The following is a 25,135-nucleotide window of genomic DNA, read 5'->3' as shown; positions in this document are numbered from 1 at the left end:
GACAGCACTTTTCACCAGTGCCCTTTGAAATGCTGATTGAGTTAGCTCATTAGCAAAGTATACACCTGGAATTTAACCAGTTGTTTAATTTGATTTTCAAAAGTTGTTTTGAAATATCTTTCTCTTCCTTTAAATTTTGATGATTTTGTAATATGTAAGAAATGGAATAGAGTTTCCGAAATTATCTTTTGACTCTAATTTTAGAAGTATGACTTATAACTGAGACCCCTTTGGCTGTCATTAGTTCCATTCCAGACTGTTTTTAAGCTCCTGTTCTTTTTTCCTTTTCTTCTCTTCTCCCACAGATGAAGTGGTGGCAGGGAAAATAGGCAGACTTATCTCTGGGCTGCCCTTGTTCTGGAAAGAAATGTGGAAGAAAAATTTTGAGGTCTTTCTGGTGTATGCCTTTCAGGTGTATTAATGAGAAAAACTGGATATAGCAACTTTGTCACATTCATACTATCTTTTATGAATTTTGTCCTTTCACGTATCTTTAGTCCTCATACCAATTTCTTAAAACTTTTAAGGTAGTATGCTGCGCTAGAATGACTTCAAAATCCATTTCCTTGTCCTTTACAGTAATAAGAGAGCAATAATAATTTTCAGTAAAACTGAATATATATGTATCTCAAGCAAATAACCTGGAAATCTTAACTGTGGGTATATGTCTATTTCAATTGGAATTTTACCTATATTAAAAATATTAGTTGACATCCATTTTTAGATAAGTTTTTTTAAAAAAACTGGGTTATAAAATGAAGCACTGTTAGTAAGGCTAATGGCATAGGATCCTTTGTTGTGAGTAGAAGAAATTGGAAAAGGCATAGGTATGATTTCATTAAGCTAGAGAGCATTGGTGTTCACATTTTAAAAACATAATCATAACTTATCTGGAGTCACATGTTCCATTTTATTGGCTTCCTTCATATAGAAAATATAGAAACCAGCACTAAATGCCTGTGAAAAAATGAAGCAATGTATATTTTCTGGGTGAAGGAAGTATTCTGTACATTTTCCATGTTTTACATCATGGTAATTTGAATAACCATGCTTCCATGTTCACATCAATTTTTTGTTTTTCAATTTATGCACAGCACTTGCTCTGAAATTTGGGGACTGAGTACACCAAATACGATAGATCAGTGGGATACAACAGGCCTTTACAGCTTCTCTGAACAAACCAGGTGAATATTCTGCCCTCTATCGAATCCTAGAGATCTTGTGGGAGGGAGGGTATTTTGGAAGACCTATAGTGGGTTGCTTAGTATAATTTTGCCTTGGATGTTTCCTTAATGTACAATAAGGCATGGCATTTAAAATAACTGCTTGCCGGTATTAAAAATATATTAAATGTTTCAGCTGATGTTTTATCAATGAAATTCTAGTTTTGAATCTTTTTTAAATTATTGCATCCCCTAAAGAATAGAAACTTTGATAACTATATTCTCATTTTAGTGTGAGGTTAGATTATAATCTGTTGTTGGCCTAATTTTTAAGTAGATACATAACCAGTTTTTGCTAAATTTCTTGCTGTCATCTAAATCTCATCTGTATACTAATAAGTACATACTTATTTACTGAACCCCTTATATCACAATTAATGCCAGGCTAACTCGTTTTTATGTTACCTTTTTTTTTTATCACCTTATTCTCTTTTGAGCATATTGGTATTGGTCCATTTCATCTCATCATATTCATCACCATCTGCATTTATGTGTGAGCTATATAGAAATATACCTCAGTACTCAAAACAATCACAACTGGGTAATGAGTTACATTAGTTTTAGTAAGTTACTTTTACATCATTGTTGGTATTTATCATTCTTCACACTAGTTCCTTTTTTTGATAATTCTGTCACCTACAGAAATAATGCCCTTAAAAGCCTCCCTAAATAAGAGTTTGATTCACTGAAGATGAAAGTTGTGACAAAAGTTTTTCAAGTATAGCTATATGATACTTTTTTTTAAAAAATCACTTTTTCCCCAAGCGGTTACCCGTTCATTGACATTTGAGTCATTTATGTAGCATATTTATAAGAAACATACCCTACTGTTGCTGCTTACTTTTATATGAGATCCATTAGATAACACATTTTTCTTCCTTGTACTCACTAAAACTAACTAAACGTCTGTCATTCCTTTCCTTATGCTCTTATTGTACTAATTTATCTCAATTGAGAACATTTATTTTTTTTTAAAGTTCCCGCCTTTCTTTTCCCTTGCTTCCCAATAGGTCTCTTGATGGTCGTCTTCAGGTATCTCATCGGAAAGGACTGCCGCATGTAATATATTGCCGATTATGGCGTTGGCCTGATCTTCACAGTCATCATGAACTCAAGGCAATTGAAAACTGCGAATATGCTTTTAATCTTAAAAAGGATGAAGTATGTGTAAACCCTTACCACTACCAGAGAGTTGAGACACCAGGTAGGAAAAGTAGATTTTTTCCCCTTGTTTTAATTAAATGCTGGAACCATAGTGTATTAGGTACTCTTATACTTAATTGACCCAGGGAAATTTTGGTATAAAACTCTAATAAGTTACCTTAAATTCAGTATATTTTTTGACAGTAATTAAAAATACTTTAAAGTTTTTTTAACACATGTTATGGGAAAATATATCTTAGAGGGAAAGATACCTTAGTTTCTTGGAATAGCAAGCATTTCACATCAAAGTACATATCTAGGAAATTCTAATCCCACAGATACACAGTCTGCTTAGAACTGAATGATATGTCTTACTACTTGTCTGCTGCACTACCTGTTTTCAGTAATTTTGCTCTTTGTTTTTTTGATGTACTCTAATGACATCATTTGCATCTAAGCAGTTGGGTAAAACTCATAGCAGGACTTTCAATTTACTTAGCTGTATACTTGAAACTTTCTAAAAGAATACAGCTATATTTTCAAAAAATACCCCAAATCTGATTTAACAAATCTTTCTGCAACCTTTCCGATGAGGATTTATGAACTTCTATGGTAATATAATATTACCAGGATCACTTTGTCCCCAAAAGTACAAGATAAATTGGGACTTGGAGATTTAGATTGTGGACTACATGACAAGTTAAAATCATAATCAGGTTTGTCAATTTCTCAATAGCCAAATAATACCAAGTAGGTGGATCCTAAACTTCAAAAATTAATGAAAACTTTTAATACAGGTGTCACCTTCCCCTTTGCTCTGCCATTGACTTGGATTTCTTTTACTCTTTTAGTTTTGCCTCCAGTGTTAGTGCCACGGCATACTGAGATCTTAACAGAACTACCACCTCTGGATGATTATACCCACTCCATTCCAGAAAACACTAATTTCCCAGCGGGAATTGAGCCACAGAGTAATTATATCCCAGGTATTTTTGCCTCAGAATCTCCTAAAATTTGGGATAGATACAAATTTTGTTCATAAACGTTCAAGTATTAATAAATTATGGTTTGGCTTTTTAAAATTTTTAGTTCTACAGACATAGCAACACGTATGTTGTGCTGAAAATCAGAAAACCTCTATTTTAGTTCTTTTTCATCTGGGACTCAGTAATGCTGATAAATAAATGAACTGCATGATTCTCAAATTCTGCTCTATTATATTATATGTCCAGTAATATTCCATGATATGGAAACTACTCTTTTAGTTTTCACTGTTTGTTGGGAGAACAGCTAATAATTTCTTCCTTTTTTGTCTGTTTCCTTTTTTGTTGTTTTTTTGTTTTTTTTTCCTAGCACAAACTAAAGGTATAAGACTGAGCATTTAGCTATACATAGGATTTTTTTAGTGTCTTTTTTCTCCTTGTGTAATATTTATCTATTCCACTCATGTTTATTTTATACAACTGAAAATATGTAAGGAACTTGGAGTTTCAACTACATTTAAAAAATTGCTTTGTCTCATCATGGAAATAATGCTTGTTCATTGGAGATAATTTTGAAAACATAAGGAAAAGGAAGGATTTTTAAAAATAGCTAATTTTAAGGTTAGAAAGTGTTTTCTGATTATTTTAATGCTTTTTTCTTTCATTACTGTTTTGTTCCAAAAGAGGATTTAAAGCTGTTTTTTGGGTAGCTGGGAAACAAACATTTTGAGAAGTTAGGAGGACAGGGCAAAGACATTGTGGAGAGTGGAGGCCAGGGTGAGGGGAAGGAGGATGAACAAAGGGCATTTTGTAGGGAGAAGAATTTGACTAGAAGTGGTTACCTGTGGGTAGTGTTTTGGGTGAGGGAGTACTTAAGTCTCTGATGTGGGAATTAGTATAATTCAACAGTACTTAGGAAACTGAGGTGTAAGCATACACTCTTGTAAGACACCTACCCAATAATTACTTGGAGGGTGTTAGAATGTTTAGTGACTTTCACTTGTGGAGATGTTTGGGCTTATTTTCCCTGTCATCTTTAATTGTTTAGATTTGGGCATTTTACAAAGTAGAAAATCACAAGTGGATTACACCTATCTGCTTTTCTGGACAGTGGGGCTTTACCCAGCTCCGACTGACAGCAAAACCTTGGGATTCACTTTTTATTCCATTGTGAAAGAAATTTTAACATTTCCTCCAAAACACTAGTACCTTTGTTGTTTATTATTTTATAGATAGCTAATAATGGAGAAAAATGAAAAAATATAACATATTTATCAGTTCAGTATTTCTTCCTCTTTAGACCTTTGAGACATAAGTGGTTAAACTGGCAAAGCTTAGCTCTTTTTTAAAATTTGCTTTAACTTTTAAAATAGCACGTAATGGTATGTATTATTCTTATTTTTCTATTCTTTGTTGTTCGAGTGTATGGAGGAATTTATTTTATTCTTACATTAAAAATTTGGGGGCACTGACACTTAAAATGAAAAGTTTGATACTTAAGTTAAAATTTATAGTTAGCTTATTGAAGAGAGATTGTAAAAAGTTTATGAAGGAAGCCTTTAACCCACATCATTTAAACTTACTTTTTCCTCCTTGAAATTATAATTGGTAAAATTGTATAAATGTTTTTATTTTACATGAAGTTTATTCAGATATTCAGATGCTTCCTGAATATAAACATTTTGTTCATAAACCATATTGGAAATGACACATTAGAATCTTAAGTATTTTCAGGAAGTAGTTTGCCTCAGTTTTGTGTAGTAGTCTGTATTTGAATTTAATTTTCTGCCTCAGGCATTCAGGATTTACTGGTTAGCAATCATGGAGCAATACACTTTTTAGGTAGAATTCAAGTTAGACCATTCCTGAACTATATTACCATATTTTGCCCCATAGAACCTAATGTAAGATGTAAGCCTGTATTATTTTGTAATCCAAAATCTTGTGTGCCTGTGTTGTGTGTCCTTTAATCATCTCTAAGTATCCATCCATGATGGCCATTAGGTTAAAAAAAATAATTATGGGTACTAGTTTCTTTGAAACATACCGATCAGAACTGAGGCATCTTTGAAGTTATATTTTTGGCTCTTGCCCCAGAAAATACACATATGACAATGAGCCAGATATGTAAATAATAGCTAAGAAAATATGCACAGAGAGCTCAATTATATTACAAGTAAGTTTTAAGGATTCACCTATAAGGTTTAGATCAGAACCTGAATCATAAGCCCTCAGTATCCAATATTGCTTTTTATAGAGATGTTATATAACATTCATATGTTATTTGGAGCGATTTGTTGGTTATCTTTGGTAGCTGGGAGAAAAGGCGATGAGATTAAATTGAACCTGTATGTGATTTGTTCTAAACTTTTTCAGAAACGCCACCTCCTGGATATATCAGTGAAGATGGAGAAACAAGTGATCAACAGTTGAACCAAAGTATGGATACAGGTAAAAATATTTTTCAAAATTCCTCAGTAATTAGGTACACATTTTTGCCTTGTTGGAAACTCACTAGAGTTATTCATAACCCTTACATTTAGAGAAGTTGGGACATATCAAAAAAAAGAATCATCTTGATTTAATCATATTTGAATCATCAGAGAGAGGAGTCAGTGAAAGATTAACATACGCTACTCTGCAGAATAATTGTTAGAATTTTCTCTTATTAGAATAAACAAATAAAAATTGGAGAACACTCACTTTTCTTTTTAAAATATTGATATTCTGTGCTTCTGTTTAAAGTTTTAGATACTCTATGAATAAATGTCTTTGTGATGAAAGATTCTAATTAATTAGCCCAATAACAGGCTTTCAGAGGAACTTGGAAGAGATGGATCAGCTTTTCAGTGCTCTTTTAACTTACTAGTGAGTTCTGAATTATAGTAGATTGTTTACACAAAATACCTTGTATATTGTACCTGACCTAATGCAATTAATTTCTAATATTTAGCTATCAACTTCAAACACATTGAAGAAAAAATTGACATGTAATAGATATTACACACATCAAAGCTTTAAAACAGTTGTTATATAATAAAATGTATATAACCCATCAGAACTAATAGGTTACCAGTGAAATAGCTGTGATGTCATTGTATGTTTTGATCTATTCCACCCTGGTTATATCTTAAGGATTGGACACCTTAATATCACAACCTCCCAAATTATAGCATCTGCTTTTCTACACAGTTTATACTAAAGCATTCTGCAGTTATGATAATCTAAGTTATTTTTTACATGGTGGGGGGCTGGGGTGGTTGACTTTTACAATAATGTTGTTTAAATTCTTCCATTATTTAGACTCCCAAGTGAAGAAGTTTCTGCTATAGCTAATCATACTTACAGCTTTTCAAAATAGTGGATAACCAAAAAAGTAAATGATGATCATTGGAAATAACATATCATATGTTTTAAAAAAAAATTTTTTTTTGGCCGTGCAGCTTGTGGGATCTTAGTTCCCTGCCCTCAGCAGTGAAAGCGCAGAGTCCTAACCACTGGACCTCCAGGGAATTCCCCATATTATACATCTTAATGCAAATACCTTACTGCAAATGACATTTGGATTTCTGAGTATATCTTCCTAAGAAATGCATGTGTGTCAAAGAACTGTATTCCTAAATCATGTTCCTTTTTGCCCCATGATGGACAGTTGCTACTGTGACACTTAGAAGTGAATGCCAATAAAAATATGCCCTAATGACATCATTAATCATCAGGGAAATGCAAATCAAAACCATAATGACATATCACTTCACACCCTCTAGAACGGCTATAATCAAAAAAGGAGGAAGTCTCAATGAAGATCGGAGAAGTTGGAGTCTTCATATGTTGCTAATGGGAATGTAAAATGGTTCAGTTACCTTGGAAAGATTTGCTATTCCTCAAAGTTAAATATAGTATAACAATATGACCCAGCAATTTCACCCAAGAAAACTGAACACATGTCCACATTAAACTTGTAAACAAATGTTCATGTAAGCATTATTCATAGTAGCCCAAAATTGGAAACAACCCAAACTGTCTATCAAATGGTTAATGGATAAATTAAATGAGTTATATCCATACATTGGAATATTATTCAACCATATAAAGGAATGAAGTACTGATGCATGCTACAACATTGATGGACCTTGAAAGCATTATATTAGGTGAAAGAAGCCAGGCGCAAAAGGCCATAAGGATTCCAACGAGCGCACAAATGCCTATTCTATAATATAGCTGAAACATGGGAAGAACAATAAGATGAATATAATCATTGGTTGTGATAATGGTCAAAATCTAAAAGTGGATAATAAGCTGAATCAACTAAAATGAATGCAATGTTTTGGGGCTAGCTTTGAACGTAACCTAATATTTCTAATTCTGTTTCAGTGGGGGAAATGTTACTGTCTTTTGCAAAATGACACATTTAAAATTATTTACTGTAATGAGTGACAGTGTGAATATTTGATTCATGAGATGCTAAAAGTTGGTTTAAATACCAGTCTTCTACCTGCTATCTATTGTTCTCTCAGTGCCATGGGAAGAATTTTCTGACTGATGCAGGGTTCCAATTTGGAACAAAATTAACCTGTTTTTAAACTCTGGTCCGTACCTTCCCTGAGGGAAGGACATAATTAAATTGATCTTTCAAGCTCTTCTGGAATAGAAGGAGTTAATATTTTTTAAAAGGGTAACCAGAGGAGAATTCTCTGGCAGTCCAGTAGTTAGGACTCTGCTTCTACTGCAGGAAGCATGGGTTCAATCCCTGGTCGGGGAACTAAGATCCAGCTGTGTGACCCCCCAAAAAATAAAAAAATAAAAAAATAAATATAAACAAACAAACAAAAAAGTAACCATAGGACAAATAATGCAGAATACAGAACTGTATGAACAAGTACCTGTTATTTTTCGCTTTGCTTTTTCTTTTTTTTTAATTTCTCTGGTCAAGCCTTCATTCTTTAAAAGTTTGTGGACATTAAGGATCAGGCTGAACATCACAAGAGATATAAGTTTGATTTAGTTCTAATTTTTTTTTCTTGCAAACCAGTCATTTTGTATACCCCTAGACAAGGTTCACATACCCCACTTAGGAGACAGCTTCTCTAACCAAATGCATGGCGGCAGGATAGTATGGTTGGACTCTGAACTGGACTACCTGAGTTTGAATTGTCCCTCTACTATATACTAGCTAGATGACCGAGGCACACAGTTTCCTTATCTGTAAATTAGGAATAATTATAGTACCAATCCCATAGGGTTGTTAATAGTTAATTTTTGTAAAGAAGTTAAATGTTCCTAACTTACAGTAAATACTATGTGAGTATATTTAAAGACAATATAAAAGGATGAATTAACCATTAAGAAAAAGGAAGAAACTTGATTGCATGAAAATTAGAAGTAAATTGAGGGACTGAGATCCAGAAGCAGAAGCAGTTTCATCTTCATGATTACGATCTTCTAAATAGGAAAATAAGGTTATTTGTCAAGAACGGAGGGTCAGGTTTGAGAACTTTAAGGTAGTGGTCTTATTGGCTATGCCATCTGTGCAGTGTTTTACAGTTTTTAGCATAGGTATATAGCATTTCTGTCATTAGATGCACTCTTCACTGTTTTAACCTTTTCGTGCTATTGTAAACGTTTATTTTTCAATTTTATTTTTAATTGTTTTTCCTAGGATATAGAATAAAATTTGATTTTTGTATGTTGGTCTTTTTTCCTGAACTTTGCTAAAATCACTTTTTGTATCTAGTGTTCTATAGATTCCTAAGATTTTCTATATATACTACCTTGCCATCTCTTAAATAAAGACAGTTTTACTTCTTGCTTTCTAATCTTTATGCTTTCTTCTTTTTCTGTTCTGGCTAAGACCTACAGTAAGCTATTGAATAGAAATACTAAGAATGGATATTTTTGCATTGTTCTTGATCATAGAGGGAATACATTTAATAATTCCCCCAATAAGTAAGATGTTAATTATAGATTTTTAATAGATTATCTTTATCAGATTGAGGATTTTCCATTCTGTTCCTAGTGTTCTGAGTGTTTGTAATGAGTGGCTGTGGAATTTTGCCCATACTTTTTCTGCATCTGTTGAGAGGATAATACAGTTTTAGTCTTGTTGAGTGAATTCCACTAAATGATTTTTCTAATAACAAATGAATTTTGACCTTATTTGGTTATGATAAATTATACTTTTAAAATATTTATGGATTTGATTTGCTAATGTTCTTAAGAGGATTTTCACATCTATGTTTATGAGAGATTGTGGTCTTTAGTTTTCTTCTAATGTTTTTCTGTAGTTTCAATATCATAATTATGCTGGGATCAAAATATATTGGATGAGGTTTTCTAATATTTTCTGAAAGAATTTGCATAGGATTGGAATTAATTCTTCCTTAAACACTTGATAGCTTCTACCAGAGAAGCCATCTTTTATAGCGAAGGGTTTTTTAAATTGAGAGTGATTTAGATTTTCAGTTTTTTGTGTTGGTGTGCTAACTGGTGTCTTACAAGATATTTTGTTCATTTCATCTGAATGGTAGATTTTATTGCTATAAAGTTATTTCTAATATTCTGTTATCCTCTTGTCTGCAATATCAAGTAAATCTTGATGACCCATTTTTTACTTAAAATGTTGATAGTTTGACTTTTCTCTTTTATTCTTGATAAGTCTTGCAGGGGCTTTATCAGTTAATATTTTTAAAGAACCAGTTTTTTGCTTCTTAAACTTTTCTCTTGTGTTTGCCTTTTTACTGCTTGATTTCTTTCTATTCTGCATTATTTTCTTCTACTTACTTCCCATTTAATTTTGTCATTTTAGACCCTTGTAGCTTAAATTTAGGTCATTGATTCTTTTGTATTTTTTTCCATTGATTCTTTTTTTCTTGTCTGAGCCTCTATACATTATTTATTTAATTTTATTTATTTATTTTTACACAGCAGTGTCTTATGAGTTATCCATTTTATACATATTAGTGTATATATGTCAATCCCAATCTCCCAATTCATCATCCCCTCCCGCCCCCCCACCACTTTCACCCCTTGGTGTCCATACGTTTCTTTTCTACATCTGTGTCTCCGTTTCTGCCCTGCAAACCAGTTCATCTGTACCATTTTTCTAGGTTCCACATATATGCGTTAATATACGATATTTGTTTTTCTCTTTCTGACTGACTTCACTGTATATGACAGTCTCTAGATCCATCCACGTCTCTACAAATGACTCAATTTCGTTCGTTTTTATGGCTGAATAATATTCCATTGTATATATGTATCACATCTTCTTTATCCATTCGTCTGTTGATGGGCATTTAGGTTGCTTCCATGTCTTGGCTATTGTAAATAATGCAGTGAACATTGGGGTGCATGTGTCTTTTTGAATTATGGTTTTCTCTGGGTATATGCCCAGTAGTGGGATTGCTGGGTCATATGGTAATTCTATTTTTAGTTTTTTTAAAGAAGCTCCATACTGTTCTCCATAGTGGCTGTATCCATTTACATTCCCAGCAACAGTGCAAGAGGGTTCCCTTTTCTCCACACCCTCTCTGGCATTTCTTGTTTGGAGATTTTCTGGTGATGCCCATTCTAACTGGTGTAAGGTGAAACCTCATTGTAGTTTTGATTTGCATTTCTCTAATAATTAGTGATGTTGAGCAGCTTTTCATGTGCTTCTTCACCATCTATATGTCTTCTTTGGAGAAATGTCTATTTAGGTCTTCTGCCCATTTTTGGATGGGTTGTTTGTTTCTTTAATATTGAGCTACATGAGCTGTTTACATATTTTGGAGATTAATCTTTGTTTGTTGATTCATTTGCAAATATTTTCTCCCATTCTGGGGGTTTTCTTTCGTCTTGTTTGTAGTTTCCTTTGCTTTGCAAAAGCATTTAAGTTTCATTAGGTCCCATTTATTTATTTTTGTTTTTATTTCCATTACTCTAGGAGATGGATCTAGAGAGATCTTGCTGTGACTTATGTCAAAGAGTGTTCTTCCTGTGTTTTCCTCTAAGAGTTTTATAGTGTCCGGTCTTATATTTAGGTCTCGAATCCGTTTTGAGTTTATTTTTGTGTATGGTGTTAGGGAGTGTTCGAATTTCGTTCTTTTACAGGTAGCTGTCCAGTTTCCCCAGCACCACTATTGAAGACACTGTCTTTTCTCCATTGTATATCCTTGCCTCCTTTGTCATAGATTAGTTGACCATAGGTGCATGGGTTTATCTCTGGGCTTTCTATCCTGTTCCATTGATCTATATTTCTGTTTTTGTGCCAGTACCATATTGTCTTGATTATTGTAGTTTTGTAGTATAGTCTGAAGTCAGGGAGTCTGATTCCTCCAGCTCTATTTTTTTTTTTTTTTTTTTTTTTTGCGGTACGCGGGCCTCTCACTGCTGTGGCCTCTCCCATTGCGGAGCACAGGCTCCGGACGCGCAGGCTCAGTGGCCATGGCGCACGGACCCAGCCGCTCCGCGGCATGCGGGATCCTCCCAGACCGGAGAACGAACCTGCGTCCCCTGCATCGGCAGGCGGACTCTCAGCCACTGCGTCACCAGGGAAGCCCCAGCTCTGTTTTTTTTCCCTCAAGACTGCTTTGGTTATTCGGGGTCTTTTGAGTCTCCATACAAATTTTAAGATTTTTTTGTTCTAGTTCTGGAAAAATTCCATTGGTAATTTGATAGGGATTGCGTTGAATCTGCAGATTACTTTGGGTAGTATAGTCATTTTCACAATATTGATTCTTCCAGTCCAAGAACATGCTCTCCATCTGTTTGTATCATCCTTCATTTCTTTCATCAGTGTCTTATAGTTTTCTACATACAGGTCTTTTGTCTCCCTAGGTAGGTTTATTCCTAGGTATTTAATTCTTTTTGTTGCAGTGGTAAATGGGAGTGTTTCCTTAATTTCTCTTTCAGATTTTTCATCATTAGTGTATAGGAATGCAAGAGATTTCTGTGCATTAATTTTGTATCCTGCAACTTTACCAAATTCATTGATTAGCTCTAGTATCTTTCTGGTGGCATCTTTAGGATTCTCTGTGTAGTATCATGTCATCTGCAAACAGTGACAGTTTTACTTCTTTTCCAATTTGTATTCCTTTCATTTCTTTTTCTTCTCTGATTGCTGTGGCTAGGACTTCCGAAACTTTGTTGAATAATAGTGGCGAGAGTGCACATCCATGTTGTGGTCCTGATCTTAGAGGAAATGCTTTCAGTTTTTCACCATTAAGAATGATATTTCCTGTGGGTTTGTCATATATGGCCTTTATTATGTTGAGGTAGGTTCCTTCCATGCCCACTTTCTGGAGAGGTTTTATCATAAATGGGCGTTGAATTTTGTCAAAAGCTTTTTCTGCATCTATTGAGATGATCATATGGTTTTAATTCTTCAGTTTGTTAATATGGTGTATCACATTGATTGATTTGCGTATATTGAAGAATCCTTGCATTCCTGGGATAAATCCCACTTGATCATGGTGTATGATCCTTTTAATGTGTCGTTGGATGCTGTTTGCTAGTATTTGGTTGCAGATTTCTGCATCTATATTCATCAGTGATATTGGTCTGTAGTTTTCTTTTTTTGTAGTATGTTTGGTTTTGGTATCAGGGTGATGGTGGGCTCGTAGAATGAGTTTGGGAGTGTTCCTTCCTCTACAAATTTTTGGAAGAGTTTGAGAAGGATGGGTGTTAGCTCTTCTCTAAATGTTTGATAGAATTTACCTGTGAAGCCATCTGGTGCTGAACTTTTGTTTGTTGGAAGATTTTTAATCACAGTTTTAATTTCATTACTTGTGATTGGTCTGTTCATATTTTCTGTTTCTTCCTTGTTCAGTCTTGGAAGGTTATACCTTTTTCAGAATTTGTCCACTTCTTCCAGGTTGTCCATTTTATTGGCATAGAGTTGCTTGTAGTATTCTCTTAGGCTGCTTTGTATTTCTGCGATGTCTGTTTTAACTTCTTCTTTTTCATTTAGAATTTTATTGATTTGAGCCCTCTCCCTCTTTTTCTTGGTGAGTCTGGCTAATGGTTTATCAATTTTGTTTATCTTCTCAAAGAACCAGCTTTTAGTTTTATTGATCTTTGCCATTGTTTTCTTTGTCTCTATTTCATTTATTTCTACTCTGATCTTTATGATTTCTTTCCTTCTACTAACTATGGGTTTTGGTTGTTCTTCTTTCTCTAGTTCCTTTAGGTGTTAGGTTAGATTGTTTATTTGAGATGTTTGTTGTTTCTTTAGGTAGGATTGTATTGCTATAAACTTCCCTCTTAGAACTGTTTTTGCTGCATCCCGTAGCTTTTGGATCATCATGTTTTCATTGTCATTTGTCTCTAGGTATTTTTTGATTTCCTCTTTGATTTCTTCAGTGATCTCTTGGTTATTTAGTAATGTATTGTTTAGCCTCTATGTGCTTGTGTTTTTTTACGTTTTTTTTTTCCCTGTAATTGATTTCTAATCTCATAGTGTTGTGGTCAGAAAAGATGCTTGATATGATTTCAATTTCTTAAACTTATTGAGGCTTCATTTGTGACCTAAAATGTGATCCATCATGGAGAATGTTCCATTTGCACTTGAGAAGAAAGTGTAATCTGCAGTTTTTGGATGCAGTGTCCTATGAGTATCAATTAAATCTGTCTGGTCTATTGTGTCATTTAAAGCTTGTGTTTCCTTATTAATTGTCTGGATGATCTGTCCATTGGTGTGAGGTGTTAAAGTCCCCCACTATTATTGTGTTACTGTTGATTTCCTCTTTTATAGTTTTTAGCACTTGCTTTATGTATTGATGTGCTCCAATGTTGGGTGCATATATATTTATAATTGTTATATCTCCTTCTTGGATTGATCCCTTGATCATTATGTCATGTCCTTCCTTGTCTCTTGTAACATTCTTTATTTTAAGGTCTGTTTTATCTGATGTGATTATTGCTACTCCAGCTTTCATTTGATTTCCATTTGCATGGAATATCTTTTTCCATCCCCTCACTTTCAGTCTGTATGTGTCCCTAGGTCTGAAGTGGGTCTCTTGTAGACAGCATATATGTGGGTCTTGTTTTTGTATTCATTCGGCGAGCCTGTGCCTTTTGGTTGGAGCATTTAATCCATTCACGTTTAAGGTAATTATCTGTATGTATGTTCCTATGACCATTTTCTTAATTGTTTGGGGTTTGTTTTTGTAGGTCCTTTTCTTCTCTTTTGTTTCCCACTTAGAGAAGTTCCTAAACATTTGTTGTAGAGCTGGTTTGTTGGTGCTGAATTCTTTTAACTTTTGCTTGTCTGTAAAGCTTTTGATTTCTCCATCAAATCTGAATGACATCCTTGCCGGGTAGAGTAATCTTGGTTGTGGGTTCTTCCCTTTCATCACTTTAAATATGTTATGCCACTCCCTTCTGGCTTGTAGAGTTTCTGCTGAGAAATCAGCTGTTAACCTTATGGGAGCTCCCTTATATGTTATTTGTTGTTTTTCCCTTGCTGCTTTCAATAATTTTTCTTTGTATTTAATTTTTGCTAGTTTGATTACTGTGTGTCTCGGTGTGTTTCTCCTTGGGCTTATCCTGTATGGGACTGTCTGCACTTCTGGACTTGGGTGGCTATTTCCTCTACCGTGTTAGGGAAGTTTTAGACTATAATCTCTTCATATATTTTCTCGGGTCCTTTCTCTCTCTCTTCTCCTTCTGAGACCCCTATAATGCGAATGTTGTTGCATTTAATGTTGTCCCAGAGATCTCTTAGGCTGTCTTCATTTCTTTTCATTCTTTTTTCTTTATTCTGTTCTGCAGCAGTGAATTCCACCATTCTGTCTTCCTGGTCACTTATCCGTTCTTCTGCCTCAGTTATTCTGCTGTTGATTCCTCGTAGTGTGTTTGTCATTTCAGTTATTGTATTGTTCATCTCTGTTTATTTGTTCTTTAATTCTTCTAGGTCTTTATTAAACATTTCTTGCATCTTCTCGATCTTTGCCTCCATTCTTTTTCCGAGGTCCTGTATCATCTTCACTATCATTATTCTAAATTCTTTTTCTTGAAACTGGCTTATCTCCACTTCATTTAGTTGTTTTTCTGGGGTTTTATCTTGTTCCTTCATCTGGTATATAGCCCTCTGCCTTTTCATCTTGTCTACCTTTCTGTGAATGTGGTTTTTGTTCCACAGGCTGCAGGATTGCAGTTCTTCTTGCTTGGCTGTCTGCCCTCTGGTGGATGAGGCTATCTAAGAGGCTTGTGCAAGTTTCCTGATGGGAGTGACTGGTCATTAATTCTTTTCTAATGTAAGCATTTAAAACTAAATTTCCCTCTGAGCCTTACTTTAGCTTCATACCAAAGGTTTTAATAAGTTATTTTTCATTATTATTATTATTATTATTATTCAACATCTTTATTGGAGTATAATTGCTTCATAATGGTGTGTTAGTTTCTGCTGTATAACAAAGTGAATCAGCTATACATATACATATATCCTCATATGGCCTGTCTCGCCTCTCCCTCTTACCCTCCCTATCCCACCCCTCTTGGTGGGCAAAGAGCAACGAGCTGATCTCCCTGTGCTATGCGGCTGCTTCCCAATAGCTATCTGTTTTACATTTGGTAGTGTATATATGTCCATGCCACTCTCTCACTTCCTCCCAGCCTACCCTTCCCCCTCCCCATGTCCTGAAGTCCATTCTCTATGGCTACATCTTTATTCCTGTCTAGCTCAAAGGTTCCTCAGAACCTTTTTTTTTTCTCTAAGATTCAATATATATGTGTTAGCATATGGTATTTGTTTTTCTCTTCCTGACTTACTTCACTCTGTTTGAGTCTATCCACCTCGGTACAAATAACTCAATTTCGTTTCTTTTTATGGCTGAGTAATATTCTGTTACATATATGTGCCACATCTTCTTTATCCATTCGTCTTAGGTTGACACTAAATTGGACACTTTGGTTGGTTCCATGTCCTGGCTATTGTAAATAAAGCTGCACTGAACATTGTGGTACATGACTCTTTTTGAGTTATGGTTTTCTCAGGGTATATGCCCAGTAGGGGATTGCTCTGTCGTATGGTAGTCCTATTTTGAGTTTTTTGAGGAACCTCCATACTGTTTTCCGTAGTGGCTGTATCAGTTTACATTCCCACCAACAGTGCAAGAGGGTTCCCTTTTCTCCACACCCTCTCCAGCATTTATTGTTTGTAGATTTTTTTGATGATGGCCATTCTGACCAGTGTGAGGTGATAACTCATTGTAGTTTTGATTTGCATTTCTCTAATAATTAGTGATGTTGAGAATCCTTTCATGTGTTTGTTGGCAATCTGTATATTTTCTTTGGAGAAATTTCTGTTTAGGTTTTCTGCCCATTTTTGGATTGGGTTGTTTGTTTTATTGATATTGAGCTGCATGTGCTGTGTATATATTTTGGAGATTAATCCTTTGTCAATTGCTCAATTTGCAAATATTTTCTCCCATTCTGAGGGTTGTCTTTTCATCTTGTTTATAGTTTCCTTTGCTGTGCAAAAGCTTTTAAATTTCATTACGTCCCATTTGTTTATTTTTGTTTTTATTTCCAGTTCTCTAGGAGGTGTGTCAAAAAGGACCTTGCTTTGATTTATGTCATAGAGTGTCCTGCCTATGTTGTCCTCTGAGAGTTTTATAGTGTCTGCCCTTACAGCTAGGTCTTTAATCCACTTTGAGTTTATTTTTGTGTATGGAGTTAGGGAGTGTTCTAATTTCATTCTTTTCCATGTAGCTGTCCAGTTTTCCCAGCACCACTTATTGAAGAGGATGGCTTTTCTCCATTGTATATTCTTAACCTCCTTTATCAAAGATAAGGTGACCATATGTGCATGGGTTTATCTTATATTCTTACCTCCTTTATCAAAGATAAGGTGACCATGTGAGCATGGGTTTATCTCTGGGCTTTCTATCCTGTTCTATTGATCTGTATTTCTGGTTTTTTGCCAGTACCATACTGTCTTGATTACTGTACCTTTTTAGTATAATCTGAAGTTAGGGATCCTGATTCCTCCAGCTCTGTTTTTCTTTCTCAAGATTGCTTTGGCTAATCTGGGTCTTTGGTGTTTCCATACAAATTGTGAAATTTTTTTGTTGTAGTTCTGTGAAAAATGCTGTTGGTAGTTTGATAGGGATTGCATTGAATCTCTAGATTGCTTTGGGTAGTATAGTCATTTTCACAATATTGATTCTTCCAATCCAAGAATGTGGTATATCTCTCCATCTGTTTGTATCATCTTTCATTTCTTTCATCAGTGTCTTACAGTTTTCTGCATACAGGTCTTTTGTCTCCTTAGGTAGGTTTATTCCTAGGTATTTTATTCTTTTTGTTGCAGTGATAAATGAGAGTGTTTCCTTAATTTCTCTTTCAGGTTTCTCATCATTACTGTATAGGAATGCAAGAGATTTCTATGCATTAATTTTGTATCCTGCTACTTTACCAAATTCATTGATTAGCTCTAGTATCTTTCTGGTGGCATCTTTAGGATTCTTTATGCGTAGTATCATGCCATCGGCAAACAGTGACAGCTTTAATTCTTCTTTTCCGATTTGGATTCATTTTATTTCTCTTTCTTCTCTGGTTGCTGTGGCTAAAACTTCCAAAACTATGTTGAATAATAGTGGCGAGAGTGGACCTCCTTGTCTTGTTCCCGATCTTAGAGGAAATGGTTTCAGTTTTTCACCATTGAGAATGATGTCTGTGGGTTTGTCATATATGCCCTTTATTATGTTGAGGTAAGTTCCCTCTGTGCCTACTTTCTGGAGGGTTTTTATGATAAATGAGTGTTGAGTATTGTCAAAAGCTTCTTCTGCATCTATTGAGATGATTATAAGGTTTTTCTCCCTCAGTTTGTTAATTTGGCTTATCACGTTGATTGGTTTGTGTATATTGAAGAATCTTTGCATTCTTGGGATAAACGCCACTTGATCGTGGTGTATGATCCTTTTAATGTGCTGTTGGATTCTGTTTGCTAGTATTTTATTGAGGATTTTTGCATCTGTGTTCATCAGTGATGTTGGCCTGTAGTTTTCTTTTTTGGTGGCGTGTTTGTCTGGTTTTGGTATCAGGATGATGGTGGCCTCATAGAATGAGTTTGGGAGTGTTCCTTCCTCTGCAAATTTTTGGAAGAGTTTGAGAAGGATGGGTGTTAGCTCTTCTCTGAATGTTTGATAGAATTTGCCTGTGAAGCTTTCTGGTCCTGGGCTTTTGTTTGTTTGAAAATTTTTAATCACAGTCTCAATTTCTGTGCTTGTGATTAGTCTGTTTATATTTTCTCTTTCTTCCTGGTTCAGTCTGGGAAGGTTGTGCATTTCTAAGAGTTTGTCCATTTCTTCCAGGTTGTCCATTTTATTGGCATAGAGTTGCTTGTAGTAATCTCTCCTGATCCTTTGTAGTTCTGTAGTGTCAGTTGTTACTTCTCCTTTTTCATTTTTAATTCTATTCGAGTCTTCTCCCTTTTTTTCTTGATGAGTCTGGCTAATGGTTTATCAATTCTGTTTATCTTCTCAAAGAACCAGCTTTTAGTTTTATTGATCTTTGCTATCATTTCCTTCATTTCTTTTTCATTTATTTCTGATCTGATCTGTATGATTTCTTTCCTTCTGCTAGCTTTGCATTTTGTTAATTCTTCTTTCTCTAGTGCCTTTATGTGTAAGTTTAGATTGTTTATTTGAGATTTTTCTTGTTTCTTGAGGTAGGCTTGTATATCTATAAACTTCCCTCTTAGAACTGCTTTTATTTCATCCCATAGGTTTTGGATCATTGTGTTTTCATTGTCATTTGTCTCTAGGTATTTTTTTTATTTCCTCTTTGATTTCTTCAGTGATCTCTTGGTTATTTAGTAGTGTATTGTTTAGCCTCCATGTGTTTGTATTTCTTACACATTTTTTCCTGTTAATGATATCTAGTCTCATAGTGTTGTGGTCAGATAAGATACTTGATATGATTTCAGTTTTCTTAAGTTTACCAAGGGTTTATTTGTGGCCCACGATATGGTCTCTCCTGGAGAATGTTCCATGAGCACTTGAGAAGAAAGCGTAATCTGCTGTTTTTGAATGGAATGTCCTATAAATATCAATTAAGTCCATCTTGTTTAATGTATCATTTAAAGCTTGTGTTTCCTTATTTATTTTCATTTTGCATGATCAGTCCATTGGTGAAAGTGGGGTCTTAAAGTCCCCTACTGTGATTTTGTTACCTTCGATTTCCCCGTTTATGGCTGTTAGCATTTGCCTTATGTATTGAGGTGCTCCTATGTTGGGTGCATATATATTTACAATTGTTATATCTTCTTCTTGGATTGATCCCTTGATCATTATGTAGTGTCCTTCCTTGTCTCTTGTGATAGTCTTTATTTCAAAGTCTGTTTTGTCTGATATGAGATGTACTACTCCAGTTTTCTTTTGATTTCCATTTACGTGGAATATCTTTTTCAGTCCTGTCACTTTCAGTGTGTATGTGTCCCTAGGTCTGAAGTGGGTCTCTTGTAGACAGCGTATATACGGGTCTTGTTTTTTTATCCATTCAGCCAGTCTATATCTTTTGGATGCAGCATTTAATCCATTTACGTTTAAGGTAGCTATCTATATGTATGTTCCTGTTACCATTTTCTTAATTGTTTTAGGTTTGTTATTGTAGGAATTTTCCTTCTCTTGTGTTTCCTGCCTAGAGAATTTCCTTTAGCATTTGTTGTACAGCTGGTTTGCTGGTGCTGAATTCTTTTAGCTTTTGCTTATCTCTAAGGGTTTTAATTTCTCCATCGAATCTGCGTGAGATCCTTGCTAGGTAGAGTAATCTTGGTTGTAGGTTTTTCTCTTTCATCACTTTAAATATGTCCTGCCACTCCCTTCTGGCTTGCAGAGTTTCTGCTGAAAGTTCAACTGGTAACCTTATGGGGACTCCCTTGTATGTTAATTGTTGCTTTTCCCTTGCTGCTTTTAAGATTTTTTCTTTGTATTTAATTTTTGATAGTTTGATTAATATGTGTCTTGGCGTGGTCCTCCTTGGATTTATCCTGTATGGGACTCTCTGTGCTTCCTGAACTTGATTGACTATTTTCTTTCCCATATTAGGGAAGTTTCCAACTACAATCTCTTCAAATGTTTTCTCAGTCCCTTTTTTTAATCTCTTTTTCTGGGACCCCAGTAATTCGAATGTTGGTGTGTTTAATGTTGTCCCAGAGGTCTCTGAGATTGTCCTCAGTTCTTTTCATTCTTTTTCCTTTATTCTGCTCTGCGGTAGTTATTTCCACTATTTTTTCTTCCAGGTCACTTACCCGTTCTTCTTCCTCAGTTATTCTGCTATTGATTCCTTCTAGAGAGTTTTTAATTTCATTTATTGTGTTGTTCATCATTGTTTGTGTGTTCTTTAGTCCTTCTAGGTCCTTGTTAAATATTTCTTGTACATTCTCCATTCTGTTTCCAAGATTTTGGAGCATCTTTACTATCATTGCTCTGAAGTGTTTTTCAGGTAGACTGCCTGTTTCCTCTTCATTTGTTTGGTCTGGTGGGTTTTCCCCTTGCTCCTTCATCTGCTGTGTATTTCTCTGTCTTCTCATTTTGCTTAACTTAACTGTGTTTGGGGTCTACGTTTCGCAGGCTGCAGGTTCGTAGTTCCCGTTGTTTTTGGTGTCTGCTCCCAGTGGGTAAGGTTGGTTCAGTGGGTTGTGTAGGCTTCCTGGTAGAGGGGACTGGTGCCCATGTTCTGGTGGATGAGGCTGGATGTTGTCTTTCTGGTGGTCAGGACCACATCCAGTGGTGTGTTTTGGGGTGTTTGTGAACTTATGATTTTAGGCAGCCTCTCTGCTAATGGGTGGTTTTGTGTTCCTGTCTCGTTTGGCATAGGGTGTCCAGCACTGTAGGCTGCTGGTTGTTGAGTGCAGCTGGGTCTTAGCTTTGAGGTGGAGATCCTGGGAAAGCTCTCCCTGTTTGATATTGCGTGGGGCCAGGAGGTCTCTGGTGGACCAGTGTCCTGAACTTGGCTCTCCCACCTCACAGGCTCAGGCCTGACACCCGGCCAGCGCACCAAGACCCTGTCAGCCACACGGCTCTGAAGAAAAGGGAGAAGAAAAAATTAGAAAGAAGGAAAATAAATAAATAAAATAAAATAAAGTTATTAAAATAGAAAAAAATTATTAAAAATAAAAAAAATTAGGAAGTAAGGACAAAAAGAGAGAGAAAGAAAGCAGAGAGCAACCAAACCAAAAAACAAATTCTCCAATGATAACCAAGTGCTAAAAACTATATTAAAAAAGAAAAAGAAAAGGACAGTCAGAACCTTAGGACAAATGGCATAAGCAAAGCTATACAGAAGCTTTACAGAAGTATATGTAAAGAAGCTTACATATACTCACAAAATGAGAAAAAGGAAAAATATATATATATATAAAAATTTTAAAAAGGAAGAGAGCAACCAAATCAATGAACAGATCTACCAATGATAATAAATGATAAATAGTAAACTAAGAATAACGTAAAACCAGAAATAAATTAGATGCAGAAAGCAAACCCCAACTCTGTAGTTGCTCCCAAAGTCCATCGCCTCAAGTTTGGGATTGTTTGTTGTCTATTCAGGTAATCCAGAGATGAAGGATACATCAAGTTGATTGTGGAGATTTAATCCGCTGCTCCCGAGGCTGCTGGGAGAGATTTCCGTTTCTCTTCTTTGTTCGCACAGCTCCTGGGGTTCAGCTTTGGATTTGGCTCCGCCTCTGCGTGTAGGTTGCCTGAGGGCGTCTGTTCCCCGCCAGACAGGAGAGGGTTAAAGGAGCGGCCGATTAGGGAGCTCTTTCTCACTCAGGCTCGGGGGAGGGAGGGGTACAGAATGAGGGGCAAGCCTGTGGTGGCAGAGGCTGGTGTGACCTTGCACCAACTTGAGGCGCACCATGTGTTCTCCCGGGGACGTTGTCCCTGGATCATGGAACCCTGGGTGTGGTGGGCTGCACAGGCTCCTGGGTGAGGAGGTGTGGATAGTGACCTGTGCTTGCACACAGGCTCCTTGGTAGCTGCAGCAGCAGCCTTAGTGTCTCATCCCTGTCTCTGGGGTCCGCATTGATAGCCGCGGCTCGGGCCCATCTCTGGAGCTCGTTTAGGCATTTCTCTGAATCCCCTCTCCTCGCGCACCCTGAAACAATGGTCTCTTGCCTCTTAGGCAGTTCCAGACTTTTTCCCCGACTCACTCCCAACTAGCTCTGGTGCACTAGCCCCCTTCAGGCTGTGTTCACGCAGCCCACCCCAGTCCTCTCTCCCTGGGCCCTGACCTCCGAAGCCCGAGCCTCAGCTCCCAGCCCTCACCTGCCCCGGCAGCTGAACAGAGAAGCCTGTCAGGCTGGTGAGTGCTGGCCGGCACCCATCCTCTGTGAGGGAATCTCTGCGCTTGGCCCTCTGCACCCCTGTTGCTGTGCTCTCCTCTGTGGCGCCGAAGCTTCCCCCCCCACCGCTACCCTCCGTCTCTGCCAGTGAAGGGGCTTCCTAGTGTGTGGAAACTTTTCCTCCTCCACAGCTCCCTTCCAGAGGTGCAGGTCCCATCCCTATTCTTTTGTCTGTTTTTTCTTTTTTCTTTTGCCCTACCCAGGTATGTGGGGAGTTTCTTGCCTTTTGGGAAGTCTGAGGTCTTCTGCCAGCATTCAGTAGGTGTTCTGTAGGAGCTGTTCCACATGTAGATGTAGTTTTGATGTATTTGTTGGGAGGAAGGTGATCTCCATGTTTTACTCCTCCCCCATCTTGAAGGTGCCCCCCTTTCATTGTTTTTTAATTATTATTATCATTTAAATATTTTCGAATTCCTCTTGCAATTCCTTCTTTGATCCATGATTATTTAGAAGTTTGGTCTTTTAGAAGTATGGGGGGTTTCTAGATAGTTCATTGACTTCTCACTTAATTCCATTATGATTCAAATACACTATGTATGATTTCGGTCCTTTGAAATTTACTAAAAATTATTTTATGCCACAACATGGCTTATTTATCTTGATGAGAGTTCCATTTATAGTTTAAAAAATGTTGTTCAATTGTAGTGTTACTCTAAGTGTCACTTAGGATCATTGATGGTATTGTTTAAATCGTGACTCTGTCTGATTTCTTTCTACTTGTTTTACCACTCACAGAGAGGAGTGTTGAAGTCTCTTAACTGTGACTTTGGATTTGTCTGTTTTTCCTTTTAGTCCTGTCAGTTTTTGCTTCATGTATTTTGAATCTCTGTTATTAAGTGGTGCACATTTAAATTGTCCTTATGATGAAGTGACCCTTGTTATAAAATGTGTCTCATATAAACATCACCATATATTCTTATTTCACAGGTGGCATGGTATATTTACTTTTACCATCCTTTGACTGTTGGTCTACCTGCATCTTTATATTTAAAATGTGTCTCTTGTGGATACCTTTTTATGTCTTACTTAATCTAACAATCATTGTCTTTTAATTGGAGTATTTAGTTCCTTTGTAATTAATGTAGTTCTTAATAATCATTGGGTTTGGGTTACCATTTTGCTATTTCTTTTTCGTATGTGCTATCTGGTTTTTGTTCCTCTGTTCCTGATTTCCTGACTTCTTTAGATTAATCAAATATATTTATATTTGAATCCACTCTGTTTACTGTCTTGAATTTGTAGCAGTATCACTTAGTATTATTTTCTCAGTGAGTGTTCTCATGATTACAGTGTATATCCCCTATCATCACCTTCTACTTAGAACGTTACTTAAATTGTAATATTTTACAACTTCATGTGAAATATAGGAACTTTACAACACTATAATCCCATTCACCTACCTCTGTCCTTTGTGCTACTGTTTTCATATATTTTATTTGTAAATATGTATAAACCCCCAAATGTTATTTTTTGCTTTAGACTTTGAGGTTTTAAAAAAACTATTTTAAAGAATTGAAAAGTAATGTTTTGTATTTACCTACCTTCTTTTCCATTTCTGCTCTTCTTTTCATGTAGAAATTTGTCCAGTTGTTTTAGCACCATTAGTTGAAGATACTTTTCTTTCTTCATTGATTTACCTTGGTTTCTTTGTTGAAAATCAAGTGATAAGGTATATGTGTGTCTAACTTTTGGTCTTCTCTAAGCCAGTTCAGTGACTTCATTTCAGATAATCTGTTTTTCAGTTTCATAACTTCCATTTTAAACTCTTTATCTAATAAGTCCAGTATCTGGTTTATATGTAGTTTTGCTTGTGTTAACTTTAAAGTCTTGATTATGGGTCAGTTATTCCTACTTCTTTGCATGTCTCATGTTTTTTTAGTTGGATGCTGGATATTGTATATAAAATAATACTAGAGTGTAATACAGATAATATTTTCCTTATGAAAGACTCACCCTTTTCTTTCTCTGGATGCTAAGTTGGGGATCTAATGTCTTCCATATATTAGGAGTTGAGTTGAATAGGTGATGATTTAATCCTTAACATCAAATCACCTCAGGTTTGAAGGAGGGGCAGTCCCCTACCTCAGCAGGTCTTTCAGATGTGAGTATGGTGAGACTGTAGGATCTCTCACTGCTTTGCAGCCTTTGCCTGAAACTTCCTGTGCTACCATGTACTACTCAGCTAAAGACATGAGGGTTAGAATTGGCTAATGAAGAAGACTGTATCTGTGGTTGGGCTTCTCAGATTCCAGTTGCCAGTGTGTGGCCATTAAAATTTCAGCTGGTTTCTCCTTTAGCAAGTACAGTCCTACATGTGTCTATGTCCTAACTTGGCAGATACTCCCAGCAATGAAAATGGTTACCACTCTCTACTTAAATAGGAAGAGCTCATCCTTCTCTAAACTACTTCACTTAGACTTAAATGGATCTACAGTTTTGGGGTCACTTTTTGGTTAAAA

General features: G+C 35.9%; 1 protein-coding gene across 4 annotated transcripts in view; it reads left to right on the top strand.

Moving 5' to 3' along the window:
- The window catches only part of SMAD2 (SMAD family member 2), a 105,657-nt gene that overhangs the window by 58,617 nt on the left and 21,905 nt on the right, over window positions 1-25,135 (top strand). For all 4 annotated transcript variants that reach the window (XM_082640980.1, XM_082640981.1, XM_082640983.1 and 1 more), the window contains exons 3-6: window positions 1,095-1,184; window positions 2,234-2,427; window positions 3,218-3,352; window positions 5,726-5,800. In XM_082640980.1, the coding sequence (XP_082497106.1) occupies window positions 1,095-1,184; window positions 2,234-2,427; window positions 3,218-3,352; window positions 5,726-5,800 (494 nt within the window). The remainder of the gene's footprint in view (window positions 1-1,094; window positions 1,185-2,233; window positions 2,428-3,217; window positions 3,353-5,725; window positions 5,801-25,135) is intronic.

Source organism: Mesoplodon mirus, assembly GCF_964341445.2.
Source record: "Mesoplodon mirus genome assembly, chromosome: 13".
In the NCBI taxonomy this organism is placed as follows: domain Eukaryota; kingdom Metazoa; phylum Chordata; class Mammalia; order Artiodactyla; family Ziphiidae; genus Mesoplodon; species Mesoplodon mirus.
Note: the sequence above shows the minus strand (reverse complement) of the source record. Positions and strands in the feature narration are given on the sequence as shown.